Below are 16,478 nucleotides of genomic sequence, written 5' to 3' on the forward strand. Positions count from 1 at the left end.
CCGGATCTCCACACTAGAATTTAGGGGTCCGGGGTTTGGGGGTTGCAGCCCTGGAGTCGAACACGTACACAAAAGCCAAGAGCAGATCTCACTTGGGAATAGCTGAATTGAAGTAAACATCAGATACTATGTTGGGTTTCAAAACACAATCAAGTCGTATTCTCACTTTTACGTGAATCTTTTGATGGCTTGCGTCCTGTCACTGGTGTCATACTTTAAAGCCACAATATGGTTTAACATATCATTCGACTTTAATAGCATACTATTACTTAGAACATCTCGTCTGAAATCATAGAGCAACAATGTGACTTGTAATTTGAAGTCAGAGCCTCGGGTAATGCAAACTAGACAAACACCTTATCAGATAAAATGTCCGCGTCGCGAACATTCACCCCACTGTCTGCTTCATGCTATGCCACCGACTGGCCAGATCTGCTAGTACCTCACGCACGGCTCTATCCGTGTCCATTGCTACCATGTCAACTACTGCCGAACCCGCTCGGAAAGCCATGCCCTCCGCATTGACATTTGACCGTCACGCCAAATGCTCGGTACTTCTCTCTGTATTCTCCGAAAGTTATAATGGCATAGATCTAATGCGTTATTCGATGGTTCCAATAGACTACCAAAGCTCGCGCCAGTACCCTCCACCTTCCCCATGGCTCAGTCCCTCTGCCGATCTTTATGCCCGTCGCAACACAGGCATCGCTCAAAGGCCTCACATACGACCAGCTACGCGATACAGGATGCATGCTCTGTTTAAATAATACATACCATCTTGGATTGAAGCCTGGTCAGGCAGTGCTGGACTCTGTGGGTGGAGCGCACAAGTTGCAAGGCTGGGATCGGAATCTCTTGACTGATAGTGGAGGGTGAGATATGATACCTTAAATTGCGGATGTCCTTACTGACCGAGTCATATCACTGCAGTTTCCAAATAGTATCCCTACTTAAACTAGCGACAGTTACAGAGGAAGGAGTGCGATTCCTTAGCCCCCACGACGGCTCGCCGATGTAAATATCTTCGCTTGAATTCGCGCTGGACAAACTTACTGATCTCTCATCAGGTTGCTTACTCCCGAACACTCAATCTCTCTCCAAAACTCTATCGGCTCCGATATTATTATGCAACTAGACGATGTTATCGCAACCACCTCTCCAGATCATGCCCGTATCAAGGAGGCTATGGAGCGCTCCGTGCGCTGGTTAGATCGTTGCATCGAAGAGCATAAGTACCCCGAGAAGCAAAATCTATTCTGTATCATTCAGGGTGGTCTAGATCTGGAATTGCGAAAACAGTGCTGCGAGGAGATGGTCGCTCGAGATACTCCTGGGATTGCTATCGGAGGACTCTCCGGTGGTGAGGCCAAGGAGGAGTTCTGCAAAGTGTTTGTCTCACTTCTTCTATGGATTGCCTTCAACGAGCTGACCGGCCACAGAGTGGATACATGCACGGGACTTTTGCCTGAAAATAAGCCTAGATATGTTATGGGCGTTGTATGTATCTCATAATTGTTGCGTGGTCTTTCGTTGTTAACCTGGATAATTAGGGATACCCCGAAGATATTGTCGTCGCAGTGGCTCTAGGTGCCGATATGTTTGACTGTGTCTGGCCGACACGCACAGCGGTAGGTTTATTCGAGGTTCTACCAAATAGCTTTTTACTGATTCCAACCAGCGTTTTGGTGATGCGATCGTCTCTTCTGGTACTATCAATCTGCGTCGCAAGATTTTCGAGGAAGACTTTAGACCAATCGAGGAAGGATGCACTTGCACCTCTTGTCGCCCAGTTGACCAAGGAGGTCTCGGGCTCACCCGAGCATATATGCACCACATCACCGCTAAAGAGACCGTCGGTGCTCATCTGTATGGTTCGATTTCTCCTATTTTGCTGTGTCGTTGCTAACCTTCTCAGTCTGACAATTCACAACGTTCACTTCATGTTAACCATGATGGGAAATATCCGACAGGCTATCATTGAGGATAGATACCCAGCTTACCTTCGCAAGTTCTTCTCTAATATCTACGAAGGTGATAGGTCCAAATACCCCGAGTGGGCGGTCGGTGCCTTGCGTGGTGTTGGGGTGGACTTGTTGGCAGACTCATAATTGCATGATCACTAGCGTTCAAACGATAAAAGACTCGAACATGATGATGAGAACTTGGATTTTTGCATGGACAACGATTGCATCCAGCGGTGTTGGTTACATTCAATGTTATGTTGCTATATGACCTCTTCGGAGCTATATTACTATTGTTTAAAAACAAACATATTAGTTCTATTGTGAATGGTATTATACTTGAGTTCTTATACTTGCGAACAGCTATTTGAAGGATGGTGGAGAGGTATAATCAAAAAAAATGCTAGGCAAAACTTAATTTTCTTGGTTCATATTATCAAAGATTGCGGCTTTTCACATCAACCAGCCAAGTGGTCGAGCAGTAACTCGGTCATTCAATCTTCCTTGGTCTAGTGGTGATGATTTCCGCTTGTCATTAACACCGATAAGCGCGGGAGACCGGGGTTCGATTCCCCGAGGGAGAGTTTCTTTTTGCACATCTATCAAAATGTCGGTAGGTAGCTCTGTGCGTACGTTTTGCTTGCTTGTTCTTTGTTAATATACTTATGGTTTTCCATTCAATTGATAGAGTGATAGAATACTTCATAGAGATAAAATCAAATTCGAGACTAGGGATCTAGATGGTGCAAAAACAAATTGGTCGAGGCTTCAGGAATATATATCTACACCTGGGTTTGATCAAGGCTACCAGAATACACAAAGAGTCACAAAGAAAGTATCTTCACAGATTACATTGTTCAGATAAAGGGCAAAATTACAGAACTAGAATAGCCCTCGCTACCATGGATGATATGTCTGCCCTGGTTGAGCTCGTGCTCAGGTCTGAGCCTCGAGAATGATTCATACTCGGCAATGCTGGGATATTGACCCCCAACCTGTGAGAAGAGTCAGTATGTTTAAGGGTTGAAATGTATGCAGAATAGAACTTACCCTCACACTGATTGAATCACCCTCCTCAAAGTCCACACCCATTGCCCAGATTTCAATCTCTAGCTTCACAATTGTACCCGGAGACACCCCATCTTGCCCCTTATGGCGATGGAATAGGGACTGAGGATGAAGTTGCTTCGAAGAATCAATCCCCCGATGCGAGGCCCGCGATATATCCACAGACCCTAGATGAAGATTCAGGCTCGCCTGTTCTGCTTCTGGAATCTCGTCGATTGACTTGATGGGTGTTGCGTGGAATGGGAAATTGAGGTGCATCGAGTCTTTGCCGTTCTTGTCCTTCTTACGCCAGATCACAAAGACAGTAAACTCATCGCGGTTCTTGCAGGACACGTACAACACCTTGACACGTGCCCGCAACAGGGGAATTGGAAACCTTGTTGGGGTGCCTCTTGCTATTACCGTTGGTCTTCGTATAGTGTTGTTGGTCTTTTACGGTGATTTGTGTCTTGGGTCTTGTTCTCTGTGCTACGGCTACATCATGTAACTGGCACATGGCGACTCGCATGATACTTGGATTATCGGCTGGACAAAGCGAAGCTTTAGTTCCTATGATCACAAAGGTATGCAGACCCTCGCCGAGCCTAATAGTCAAACTAGGAAGATTTCTTCCTACACGAAAGAAGCAAAAATCTTATGGTGCAACAGACAATCCAGGCCATCCTTTCTACCATTTATTGTCTCTCTGCCAGCCCCATTGGCGGCGCGATAAAACTACAGGGCTGGTATGGACTTGGAGTAAGGCTCGCAGGTCTTCAGTACTTTGTGGCGTTGTTTCCCTTCCGGAGACCAAGTATAGCCGCGATTTACCTCCACATCAGGAACCTGCCAGTCTGGCAAAACAAGAGTCAACTTATGCAAAGAGAAGCCTCCGATCGACTATGTCAACTTTAAGAGACGGACCTGGAAGTCTGATTTGAGAATTGGGATCGGAGGCTCTGAATGGTATAAGGCTGTGGAAGTGGTCAAGGTTCGTCATCTCGATTTACGGCCCGGTTCGGCAAATTGAGCTAATTGAATCCGAAATGCATGTTTATATGGTACAAAAATGATAATTCCAAGGGCGTAACACATGTGCACGAAATAAAAAGTTGGCTGTCGACACAAGACCTGTTTTATACTTCTGGTCCAGCTAACCGCAGCATGTCAATTCCTCACACAATGTCCCACAAATGACTTGGCATCGAGGACCGGGTTTTTCGGCATCTCGGGGAAGATCTGTATCAGTGTCATCCGATAGTTCGGGCTGGAGAGTGACCGAGTGGATTCCATAAGCGTGGAAACACTCATTGATCACGCGAGCGATGCGCATGAAGTCTTCTACAGAGTTTTCAGACACGACAACGTGGACAGACGCGATTGTCTTCTGTTGGTTCAGTCGCCAAATGTGGAGTTCATGAATCGCACTCACACCGGGGATCTGTGGATTGTTAGCATGTGGAGATTGACGAAGGCATAGGTAGAGGTGTCTGCTTACCCTTTCGAGGTCGTGGGTCACATCTCCCATATCAACACCTGTAGGAACACACTCGAGCAGAATTAAACCAGCTCGACGCACTTGACAATGTCAGTTTGGAATCGCCAAGTTTAGAGCACAAAACCTACTGATTGGCATTGACGACAGAAGAATGAGAATTGCGATGAACATGCTCACTCCGGGGTCGGCGTAGTAGCGGCCAGGATGGGGAGCTGCGAGCCAGATAATAAGTCCAGCAGCCATTACACCAAGGTTATTGATTGCATCGCCGATGACATGAACGAATACCCCCATCATGCCCAGATCACCGTGGTCATGGCCGTGGCCATGATCGTGAGCTGTGGTAGAGTGACAGAGTTTCTCAAAGTTCAGATGCTTGTGATCATGATGCTAACAACTGTTAGATTCTTTTAATCGAGTCGCCAGGTTATAAACAAACAAACAAAACAACAATGCATACTTTAGAGCCAGAATCCTGGCAGTGTTCACTGATGTGAGGGGGTGCCTCGATTGTAGGTGTTGAGCCATGATCATGACCATGTTCTGAGTCTGTATCAGTCGAATCCATGCGGTATTACTGAGTGAGGACATACCGTGAAGGATAAACGCACTAATAATGTTCAGACCTAGCCCGACACCTCCAACGATGAACATCATCTTAGGGTTTTGGACATCTGAGTGGCAGGTCAGACATGCTCACAAAACACACAAAAGCCGAGAACTTACATTGCAGAGCAATGAAGCGCTCAATAGACTGTAAAAATATACTTAAACCCAGCCCAAAAAGAAGGACGCCGTTGAAGAAGGCACCCAGCAGTTGAGCACGCTGCCAGCCAAAGGAAAGATCTTTGGGCGAATCGGTACATTCCGATTTCTGAATGTCCAGCTACTGTCAGAGGAAGGAATAAATCCAGAAGGTTGAATGGTACTCACCTTTAAGGCAACTAGTGCAATGATGAAGCTAACCAGATCATTCAGCTACAAGAGACGTCAGTCCACCATGCCCACCATCCCAGAATGCACCAAACCGTGGGACAGCTTACGTAGTGAAAAGCGTCTGCAATGAGAGCAATTGAATGGGTATAGAATCCCACTATCAACGTCAGTTTGGCCAAATTTCAGCAAGAAGAGTAAGCAACACGAACACGAGATCTCGGCAAGAAAGAAGCAAGTCGAGATGCCAATGACAACTGCCAGACGCGTCGAGCGCGATAAATGCAAAGCCATTATCCTAGGTCCAAATAAATGCGAGATATAAAGAGCCGAGACTGGAACGCAAAGGGGGGAAATAATCCGGTTGAAGCCAGTCATGTGGTGAGGTATCAGATGCAGACAAGAAAAAGAAGATAATTCTAGAGCCTAGCTATTTATGGAGGAGATGTTCTCACAGACCTTTCCTGCCTTGCGCGTGAATGCTGCCCAGCCTCAGTTGAGAAAGCAATGGTACGATGTTGCCGTGGCCGTGTCACGAAAGTCTCCAGCCGCCAGGAAGTATGTGAGAAGTATGCGGAGAGCCTCATTGTAACTTGACATGGCATAGGACATTTAGTAGTGGGGATCTCAAGTAGCCTTATTAATTTTACTGCAATACGTGATATTGGAATTGGGCGGAAATGGATGTCGGATTAGGGCAGTGTCTTGATGCGCGACGGGATCCTGGACTTCCCTCATTCCTACAAGAGGAATGCAGATTCCATGTTCTACTGAATGCAAATACCCCATACACTTTGAAATGATCTGATTAAATTACACAATTTCATGATCACATTTGCTTCGTTTTGGAATACAGTGAATATAGACTAGGCAGTAGACTAGGCAGCAATCTGATCCGAAAGTCCATCCAGCTCACGCGCCCAGTTCCTGTGTCTGGAGATATGCCAGATGAACTGCTCAGCAAGACCCTTGGCATCGGGTGCGATCTTGCCAACCTTCAGCAAGGAAGCCGCATCTCCGTGACCCGTCACAACACCATATGACTCCTTGAGCGAGGTGCCACTCTGAGCAACCTCGACCTCTGGGAGGTTAATCTGGCGCTGGATAAATGGCACAGCGTCATTGGCACCAGCGATCGCCTTGAGATGGGCAAAGGATTCGGAGATCCAGTGCTTGGCGACACCGTTCTTTGATAGCGCCTCGATATGCTTTCCGCCAGGAACGAACACCGCGTCGAAGAGGGTAGACCGCATTCCTGTGAAGAAATGATCGGGTACCACCTTCTGCCCAGACCCTGAGGTAACTCCCTGGCGCTGAGCACCAATGGTGAAAACAAATGCATTCTGGGCTTGAAGGGCTTCTTTCATGGTGGTATACTGGTTGAAATCGAAGCCGTCGGCGAGGAGGATAGCAATACGACGCGTCGCAATGGTGGGTTTCTCCGGCATGTATTCCAGCTGGCTTAATCCCTTAGACTTGAGACCCTTGTTTTCTCTCAAAGCCTTGGTCGGGGTATCACCACCAACATTGGTGGCGACAGTCTGAGCGAGCTCCAGGCTGATTGCCGCAAGGCGCTCAGTCATGCGCTTGTAGACAACAGGGTCGTCGCAGTGGTCCAACTCAAACGAGAAGGCCTTGGCCACGTGCATCTTTTCAATTTCCGACAGTGAATTGTAGAACAGTTGAGCTTGGTTGTAATGCTCCTTGAACTTGTCTGACAGAGCGCGCTGTTTGATACCCTGTTGCTTCTCCGGGTAGCTGGTGAAACCACCTTGCTCTGCCGTAGCGGGAGGGTTAGTCTCAAAGCGATTGGGCCAGTAGTTTACCGTGCCCTTGGTGATGCGATGCTTCATAGCACCGTCACGGTTCACCAAGTTCATGTACGGACAGACTGGACGGTTGATAGGCAATTCTTGCCAGTTGGGACCCAGACGTGAAATCTGCGTATCAAAGTACGAGAAATTGCGGCCCTGAAGGAGGGGGTCGTTGGAGAAATCAATACCAGGTACGATGTGGCTGGTACAAAATGCAACCTGCTCTGTCTGAGGGAAAAACTCGTCGATATTGCGGTTCAATTCCATCTCTCCAATGTATCGAATAGGAACCAATTCCTCGGGCCAGATCTTGGTAGCATCGAGAGGATCGAATTCAAAATCGTCGGCTTTCTCCTCGGGGATGACTTGAATACCAAACTTCCAGCGAGGGAACTGGCCTGCATCAATGGCGTCCATCAAATCCTTGCGGTGGAAGTCTGGATCTTGGCCACCGATCTTAAGTGCTTCATCCCAGACAAGAGAATGAACACCGAGCTCCGGGGTGAAATGGAACTTGACAAGATGGCGCTTGCCTTCCTTGTTAATCAAAGAGTAGGTGTTCACACCAAAGCCCTGCATCATGCGATACGAGCGAGGAATAGCTCGGTCCGACATAATCTAAATCCATGTCAGTCACCACTCCAATCAAAACAAGACTCATCAAGAGAACTAACCCATTGATTCATATGCGTCACCTCAGAATGCATATATTGGAAATCCCAGAAATTATTATGAGCACTCTGACCCTGTGGTATCTCGTTGTGCGGCTCGGGCTTGACAGCGTGAATCACATCAGGGAACTTGATCGCATCCTGAATGAAGAACACGGGGATGTTGTTGCCAACAATATCCCAGTTTCCCTCGGAAGTATACATCTTAATGGCGAACCCGCGCACATCACGGACAGTGTCTGCACTACCCTTGCTACCCTGCACAGTCGAGAAACGCAGGAACAGCGGCGTCGTCCGGCTAGTGTCTGTCAGGATACCAGCACTTGTGACGTCCTCTGCGCTCTCGTGTAGCTTGAATGTGCCGAATGCGCCTGTCCCGCGGGCGTGCACGACACGCTCTGGGATGCGTTCGTGGTCGAAGCGCATGATCTGATATACAATGTTAGCTTCTGTTTGATGTCTTGGGTTATCTTGCGGTGTATCTACCTTCTCACGGGCGATCTGGTCCTCCAGAAGCGAAGGACCGGTCTTCTGTTCATCAGCTACGCGAAGCCAATGGTCCGGGTCTGAGATCTTGATGCCATAGTCGGTAGTCATGTTTTGCTTGCCGTTAAGCTCGACGGTATCTTTCTTCAGATCGGCGAACTTGCCGTCGGCAGTCTTGGAGTTCGGATTAGCTGCCATGGTTGATATTAGGACCCTAACGCTGGTGAAGGGTGGAGGTTTGTGAAAAAGGAAAAACGGAGATTGGAACCGTGTGCCAGTGGCATCCTTTTATAAAAGAAGCAATCATAAGCAGGAAAATCTAATTGCTACGTCAATGATGTAATTCACCTAATCACTAATACATGGAATCAAATCATCTCAATTACTCAGGTCGACTGTTCTCGATCGAGAACAACTAGTGGAGCGAAAGTCACCACCGCAACTGCCAATGATCATAGTATGACTGAATCTTAATGGCCGAGGTAATCGTCTTCCGCAATGCCGAGCCAAAAACCTGTCGACGGAGCTTGCGACAGGAAATATTGCGAATCTCATACCCGTGATTCGTGGACGACATTCCTGCAATCCACTGCGGAGGAGGTATCCAGATAGCTTTGATTCCTCCCTTGGTTCTGAGTAGATCATGCAGTTCGGTAGGGCTCTGAGCAGTCTGATACCGGTTGCAGAGATGACGTTGAAACCCGTCGATGTTGGGTGTTGAGATGACGTCATCCGATATCAGATTATTCTCCCATGTCCATGCGCTATATACACTTTTCTATATGCACAGGTATCTCTATCGCGGCTGAAATAGCAAGTTTACATGTTATCTTCGCTCCAGTGGCTGCGAGTCTTCAGCCATGCCTCGCGCTCCTCTTTGCTCTGTTCTGGGCTCATACCAACTCCCGTTCCACGCTCCACCCATTCCTTACTTCCCATCTCCGAAAGACGAGAGAGAGCACGTGCAAATGCGAACCGCTCCTCGTCTCCACTGAAGATAGATGTCTTCTTAAGCGTATCCACTGACATACCCAGGTCGTCCATCAGGCTACGCATCGCGTCCGAAAGATCGGAGTGGTCGCCACTCTTCTTGGCGGCGTCCTTGACCTCGGATTCCGAGATGAAGAGGTTTGCAAGGGGAGCTTCGGAAGTGAGGACTAGCTTGGCCTGTAGTCTTGTAAGTAAAGTAATTGAGCATATGGGAGACCGCAACTGTGAGAAGGCACATACCCTGCTTTCATAAACAGCATCGATAAAGGTGATGAAGCGTCTTGCCAGGTCGCGTGATTTGTGGTCCATTGATGGCACTTCCGTGACGATGAATGCATCGTAATGGCGGACCAATTCGAGGTAGTCAGCTGCACCAGTGGCTGTACCGATGAGATGCTGGAATGTGAACAACGCAGCCTTGCCACTGGCCTGGGGCACCTTAATTTCACGTCCCCATACAACTTGAGAGTCGGCATGAGGGGGGTCATTGATGGGATCACCCAAGAACTCGAACCATTTCTGGGCGTGGCGCTGGGCGTCCTCGCCTAGGGGGTGATGATAAACGGCAGCTGGAGGACGGGGGATCTTTCGGTAGTCCGTTGGAGAATTGAGGTTGATGACACTCAAGTCGTTCTTGAGGAGGTTGATGCAGGGAATGAAGGACTCTCGCTGAATGCCATTTTTGTACAAATCGTCGGGTTGTCGGTTGGATGTGGTGACAAGGACTATGCCATGGGACATGAGAATCTCTAGCAGTCTGTGCCCCCTGTCAGTAAAAGCCGTCGCTCAAATTTGATGGAACATACCTTCTCAAGATCATGGCATCAGCAACATCTGTACACTGGAACTCGTCGAAGCAAAGCACGCTCGCGGTCTCTGCAATATCAGCCGCAACCATAGGCAACGCATCAAAGTCATTTCCATACTTCATCTTATACACATGCATGCGCTTATGTACATCCTGCATGAAGTTATGGAAATGGATACGAGTCTTGTCTTTGATATTGGGCGGCAGTGTGTCGAAGAATAGATCCATCAACATAGTCTTGCCGCATCCAACATCGCCATACATGTACAGTCCCTTCGGTAGGTTCTCAGGGATCGTGGATTTCGCGGCCTTTTTGGAGCCGCCAAATAGCGATCCGAAGAACGAGGGCTTTTGTTGAAGATCCAAGGACTGGGGGTCGGGGTGGACAACCTTGGGTGGGTGATAGTCTTTCAACGCTTCGAACAAGTCTTGGAGACCTTGAATAATGCCTACGAGTCGGTACATATCAGTCTTGTACTATGGATACTTCGCCTGGCTCGACTCCACGCCGCCAAAGTGGTTTGCACTTACCTCTCTGGTATTCGTCATCGCGCAACCGACACTCCTCTACCCGTAAATTATATTCCGCCAACGGGCCGTCCTTTGGCGCAACCGAAACCTTCTTTTCGCCTCCCACAGCTCCATCCGTGATGGTAGCCAAACCGCGCGCCTTCCGAGAACGACTAGCCAGCTGGGGACGCGGGATTCGAGAAGAAGATGTACAAACCGCTGAAGCGCGACTCGAGTTCGGCGTAGCAAGTGTCCTGTGCTCGGTGGCATACGATCTCTCACGAGCCGCACCCCGCAACCTTGCAGGGCGCACCCCCCGTGATGTCCGGAGCGCGCCTGGGAAGCATTCTGCGCAAAGCTTTGCTGATGGTCGGCTCATTTGGACTGTTTTGTATGACCGCCGGAGCTTTTGGGACGTGGTCAAGGTCGGGCTTATCGCCGAAAGTTGCGCTGCGAAGGCGTTAGCCGAGGTATTGGAAGATGATTTCGTCTTCATCCCGGAAAGTGGCAGTTCATACGCACGAGGTGATAGGATCAAAGCAACAGGGCACTCAGTCACAGCTGTACAGAAAGTCCTGCGACTATTGAATTGAAAAACTGAAACTCAAGTAAACAACCCGCAGTGTTCTCCGTGCCCATCGAAAAAGAAACGGCCGGAACTCGGTCCGAGTCACGTGACACACAATATATAGACCCGATAACTATTTATCTTCATTTATACTGGTTCATTAAAAGCTGGAGAGTATAACTGCAGTGCTAGTATGAGGCTAAAATAGCACCCCAGTATATGCACGAGCAGAAAGACATATGTACACGCAGAAGCAGACAGACCGGGGTATGATCCGCAAACAAGAGAGGATATAGATCAGATGCGAAACCAACGCACAAATAAAAGAACAAGCAAAAATCAAACAGCGAGCAGAGCTCACAAGGTGGTAGTGAACATAGTAAACAGACAATGAAAATCAAGAAAGATCGGAAAGATGAAAAGGAAACCATGCCGTGCATCTCGCATCAGATTCGTGACATTGCGGTCATGTCCTCGGGGACCACTTGAAATCGCTCAAGGACTAACCAGTCAGAGATAATTAAAAAAAGAAAAGAAAAACAAACCACGCATGTCAAAAACGCCGATGCACCCTAGTCATTGCAAACATTAACAGTCGAAACACCCTGGTGAAACCAATAAGTCTATCGTCGACCGCAACACCAGAAAGAACCGAATTGCTTTTATGCGATGCTGACAAAGAGAGTCAGCTTGGTGTTCCGCTGCATGGCGCTTTCCAGATCTTGATCGGTGTGGAGGTCAACGTAAGAGCCGGTCGATTCATCGCGGTATTGCACAATAATCTCTTCCTGGATTTTCAACCGATCAGAGAGCTTGTCCTTGAGGTGTTGCATGCTCACGCCAGCTGGAATTCGAATGGCAATTAAGTCATCCTGGAAGAAGACCTTGACTTTCATGGCGCTGTTGGTTGATGCGCCAGAGGCTTGAGTGAGCGAGCTGGGCTGACGGTTCATGGGTGGTTGGCCATTGGCATAGGCCACAGGGGTCTGTGTGCGTTGCTGAGATGCGCGATCCGCGGGGGCATTGATTTGCTGCTGCGAAGACTGGCGCGATACACTTTGCGAGGGATCCACGCCGCCAGATTGTTGAGATCCACCTGAGTACCGGGCATCCTCTCCAAAAGCACTCGGATCGATCTCAAAGTCCCCTTCACGGGGAGCGAAGAGTTCTCGGACAAGCGGACAGCGGGAGATATGCGGGGGCATGGACAGGAGCTTCTTGATGTATTCGTCGAGGTTCTGTCGGCGGCCATTGGAGATGGCATCGGTCACATGAGTGACAGGACCAGGCATGAAGGGCAAAGTTCGCGCACGACCACGGTTACCGGCTTCATCTTCAAATTGAGTCAAAAGAGCAATTTGGAAGTCGTAGAAGTCATGATAGTAACGCGACAGTTCCCAGCAGCGTCCATCCTCCATCTTTGCCTCGATGATATACCAATATTTGTCGTTGTCGAAACAGTAGCGGGGAATATAAGCGGACACGGGGACGAGGAGGGGGTAGCCTTGCTGTTGTGGCATGGGCGCCTGCGAAATGGTTCCCTTGCTGGCATTGCGCTGGTGGTGTTCCTATTTCAAGGATTAGCAAAAAAAAAAAAAGATGAAATGCGACTGATCGGCGTTGCGACGTACATGGTTGTTGCCGTTTTGACTCATCTGGCTCTGGTGGCCCATGGACATTTTGTCCATGCCCGAGGTGACGCCCATCATGCTGCCACCGTGGCCAGATTCAATCTTGCCTAGAGTGATACTGCTGTTCTTATATTCCGCGGTCATTTTCTTCCATTCCTCGACCTTGGGGACCCCGGCGCGTCGCACCGCGTCCAGCGGATCAGTCACAGCCTGACCACTCTGCATATCGCGCAACTCAATGAACGAGACGGGGATGAGGCCGGGGCCACCAAGGCGACCAATGGGTTTGGCGACAAACCATTCCGGGTTGGACTGGGCGATGACAATAATGGCCTCGCCAGCCTTTGCGTCCAATTCATCGGGTCGCTCAGCCTGAAAGTCATACTGAACAATGCCATAGACCATGGCGCCCTGGCCCTTAAGAGCAGACATTCTGAATGCGCCGTTTTTGGTGGTGGCGGAATCGGTGCGGTCGGAGAAAGAGTAGTCCTGGGGCAAGTCGGCGGAACCCCCACTATCCCTCTCGTTTTTGCCGATAACCTCAAAAAAGGAGACGGGCACGAGCCCCCTAGCACTGGGGATCAGCGGATTACACGCCTCGTACCAATCTGAGTCGTCCTCCCTGCTTATAACGTGAAAAAAATCTCCCTTGCTGAATGCCAATTCCTGAGATGTTCCCTCCGGTTGGTAGTCGTAGAGAGCTTTGATCACCTAGACATGCGGTCAGCCACCGCCAAGCACGAGGGGGTTTAACTCGAACTCGACTCACTTTCTTAGGAGGCAAAATAGCAACAGCAGACTTGGGAGTAATGGAGATGTGGTGATGTTTGGGATCTTTCTCCCCTTTCAAGGATCGCCGAATGGCCTAATCGAAACCGGATTAATATAACACCATAATATCGGGGACACACACTCTCACCTTCATGATGGATGCGGAGGGAAGAATAAGAAAGCCTCTGAGGTATTGCGGTTCTAACCAGGGGCCCGCTTTTTAACTCCCAGGGGTAAAGTAGAGTCTTTGAAAGATATGACGACAACCTATATTTGGCTAGAGAGAAAGAGAGAGAGTACTGGTTGGGCAGACAAGGCGGCTAATGGTAATCACACTACCACTTTGTATACGTACCTGTCCACCGAGAAAAAGGAAAAAAGCCCTTGCCTCCACTTCAGCCCCGTGGTTTAACTGTATCTGTACCGTGGATCTATTGTTTCCCCAAAGGCGTTTAGATTACTTGGTGAACAAAGGTCTAGAATATGTGTGGATAGAAGGAAATTAGAAACTAAATTAGTTCCGGGGAATGCCTTGAAATTACAATTTCCGGATAGGTGCTTACACTTGTATGAGTTATACTGTACAGAGTACAGCCCTGAAGAAAAGTGTCGATCATGACCTACATGAGGATCATGTCCGTAGACCATGGTTGCAGGGTTGACCTCACCGTTCCCCACATATACAAATATACATGATTGTCGCACCTTACATCGCTCTAGTTGGTACGACCAGCTCTGACATGGCCTTGGGCCCCACGTGGCAAAGTTCCATAGAAGCCTCATCGAAGGCCAATGGAACAAATGAACTAGTATGGGAAATGCTTTTGAATGTACTGAGACTCTCGTATTTACTCTGGTCAATGCACATGTCTGTCAAGTGGACAAAATATTGACTATCGCAAACAAAGAAATGCAAAATTCCAATAGACGCAAGTGGGTATTAGTATCATTGTCTTGTGGCAAGACTAGTTGAGATCCGGGATGAGGCAAAGATTCACCGAGTGAAAATGCAAGGCCCGAGAAAACAGGCCAGATGAAAAGCGCATCCGAGGGAAACTCCTGTCGCTGAGAAAGAAATAGTCCGGTGTCCAATGGGTATACGGGCTTTGTTGAAATTCCATCATGGGAACTCGGTTATATCTGACCCTTGATATCGACCACGCGATAGGCAGCTGCCTTGGCGTTTTCAAACAGCAAGCCTGCTTTGCCTGTCAACAGTCGCACTTCGCCATTATTTTCTTCCAATAGCTCTGCAGACGCATTGTTGATGACGAAATGGGCAGTCTGCTCGTCGGATTCGAATCCAAGTTCTTCGGTGATGAACCGAATGTTGACAACGGGTTTGTACCTGCAAAGAGTCAGAATGTTCAGACAAGAAAGGGGGAAGTGGAACCACTTACGCCCTGCAAATGGCACATAGAGCGCTCAGCCGCTCACGTTCAACAAACATGTCCATGAGGTAGGCTCCCATATTCGGTGTGTCAAGATAAAGCTGAAAGAAGCGATGGTAGTTCCCGAGTGCAAGGGCAGAGCGGACATCTAGAGCATGCTTGACAGCCAGGTCTTTCTTATCTTCTGCTGTGACATCGGCTAGTGCATCGTTCATGGCCGTCCAGTTCCGGGTGTAAATGAAATAGAGGATACGATACGCCTTGAACTCTGTCGGGTGTCCTCCCAGCTGCTGTGCATATAACACTCGTAGCTGGGTTTGGCACTGGTTGTACTCACCAAGATCCCCTTTCTCCAAGGCGATACGCGCATGGATTTCGTAGACAGAGACGGTGAACTCATTGCGAATGTGTTGGACCGTTAGATCCTGGCGTAGGGACTTGAACTGATCGCAGATGTAACCATAGTTGCCATCATGCCTCCATTTCTTCTTCAATAGATCCAGGGCACTCTTCAGTACTGGGAGGGGACGAACAGTGTCTGGGTTGGGAGCAGAAGTCAATCTGAAGTAGTTTTTCTCCAGGGTTTGGCATCGTCCGACAACGGGTCCTTGGTCGGCGGTGGCTCGTCCCGGGGATTCGGTAGGGGATGAAGGAGAGTTTCCGTTGATGCTCAGTCCCTCAAAACGCCTCCTCCGCATTTCCAAATTAGCTTTGGACTTACTAGACTGGTCCAGTGTCATTTTCTGTTTTTTTTCTGTACTAGGGTGAGTAACGCGGTCTTCAAAACGGTTGTTGTTAGCTTTTCTCCAAGGCGGAGATCCATTCTGTAGCTGGTGTGGGTCGGTTGACTTCCTCTTGCGTGCGGCATCTCCGGGAGAAGACGGCTGAGACGCCCAGTTTGAGGAAGCCGGGTTGGCCAGGATCTTATTGCGTTCATTTTGTACCATGACCTGTGGCAAGGGGAGCCGCTCCCAATCGATCGCGTGCAGCTTTTGGTTCTCGGCTGCCTCGGTGATCACAATTTTTAATTTCTCCTGCATTTCGGGAATGGTCACGCTGGCAATCTGATTCTCGGGGGCGAAACACCGTTGCACGTAGGAACGAACGGGTGGCGGGAATTCCACTCGCTTGCGATCTTCTGAATCCGGCATCGCCATATTGGCCTGAGAGGCAGGATATCCGTTGGCTGGGGCGTTGACTTTGTTATGGGCAAGACTACGACGTGCTTGGACTGGAGTATAAGCAGGTGTCGCTGAGAAAATGTCAGTGTCGTGTTAAAGAAGTCGGACCAGGTTGTTTTGGCTTACCAGCAGTAGAAAAAGCAGGAGCTCTAGGCATCGGGGCAGATGCTGTAGAACGCCACGGTGGGGCACTGGAGTTCATTTCGGGACTTGAAGAA

At 48.9% G+C, this 16,478-nt stretch overlaps 6 protein-coding genes across 6 annotated transcripts; 1 reads left to right on the forward strand and 5 right to left on the reverse strand.

Annotated features, from left to right (window-relative positions):
* Positions 1-407: 407 nt before the first annotated feature.
* N7508_004478 (tRNA-ribosyltransferase family protein) lies at positions 408-2,108 on the forward strand (the record flags this gene model as incomplete). Its single annotated transcript, XM_058462544.1, has 7 exons — positions 408-551; positions 622-872; positions 931-1,014; positions 1,068-1,497; positions 1,551-1,628; positions 1,679-1,866; positions 1,916-2,108. The coding sequence occupies 7 exons, from the start codon at positions 408-410 to the stop codon at positions 2,106-2,108; spliced, it is 1,368 nt and encodes a 455-aa protein (XP_058321169.1).
* Positions 2,109-2,818: 710 nt separating this feature from the next.
* Positions 2,819-5,733, reverse strand: N7508_004479 (putative di-, tri-valent inorganic cation transporter; the record flags this gene model as incomplete). Its single annotated transcript, XM_058462545.1, has 12 exons — positions 2,819-2,956; positions 3,012-3,311; positions 3,367-3,554; positions 4,188-4,449; positions 4,507-4,586; positions 4,635-4,896; positions 4,967-5,049; positions 5,100-5,180; positions 5,233-5,380; positions 5,440-5,484; positions 5,550-5,599; positions 5,652-5,733. The coding sequence occupies 12 exons, from the start codon at positions 5,731-5,733 to the stop codon at positions 2,819-2,821; spliced, it is 1,719 nt and encodes a 572-aa protein (XP_058321170.1).
* Positions 5,734-6,317: 584 nt separating this feature from the next.
* catA (catalase catA) lies at positions 6,318-8,608 on the reverse strand (the record flags this gene model as incomplete). The annotated part of the gene is made up of 3 exons (XM_058462546.1): positions 6,318-7,871; positions 7,928-8,353; positions 8,411-8,608. 3 exons carry the CDS (start codon positions 8,606-8,608, stop codon positions 6,318-6,320), a joined length of 2,178 nt encoding a protein of 725 aa, XP_058321171.1.
* Positions 8,609-9,229: 621 nt separating this feature from the next.
* N7508_004481 (AFG1/ZapE family ATPase) lies at positions 9,230-11,097 on the reverse strand (the record flags this gene model as incomplete). The annotated part of the gene is made up of 4 exons (XM_058462547.1): positions 9,230-9,577; positions 9,641-10,157; positions 10,207-10,657; positions 10,740-11,097. 4 exons carry the CDS (start codon positions 11,095-11,097, stop codon positions 9,230-9,232), a joined length of 1,674 nt encoding a protein of 557 aa, XP_058321172.1.
* An 851-nt stretch (positions 11,098-11,948) lies between these two features.
* N7508_004482 (phosphatidylinositol-3-phosphate-binding protein BEM1) lies at positions 11,949-13,842 on the reverse strand (the record flags this gene model as incomplete). Its single annotated transcript, XM_058462548.1, has 4 exons — positions 11,949-12,854; positions 12,918-13,628; positions 13,687-13,782; positions 13,837-13,842. 4 exons carry the CDS (start codon positions 13,840-13,842, stop codon positions 11,949-11,951), a joined length of 1,719 nt encoding a protein of 572 aa, XP_058321173.1.
* Positions 13,843-14,822: 980 nt separating this feature from the next.
* On the reverse strand, positions 14,823-16,462 carry N7508_004483 (uncharacterized protein; the record flags this gene model as incomplete). Its single annotated transcript, XM_058462549.1, has 3 exons — positions 14,823-15,036; positions 15,089-16,331; positions 16,387-16,462. The coding sequence occupies 3 exons, from the start codon at positions 16,460-16,462 to the stop codon at positions 14,823-14,825; spliced, it is 1,533 nt and encodes a 510-aa protein (XP_058321174.1).
* Positions 16,463-16,478: the final 16 nt, after the last annotated feature.

This window comes from Penicillium antarcticum (assembly GCF_028974205.1).
Source record: "Penicillium antarcticum strain IBT 31339 chromosome Unknown utg000004l_segment0_segment0, whole genome shotgun sequence".
Lineage (NCBI taxonomy): Eukaryota > Fungi > Ascomycota > Eurotiomycetes > Eurotiales > Aspergillaceae > Penicillium > Penicillium antarcticum.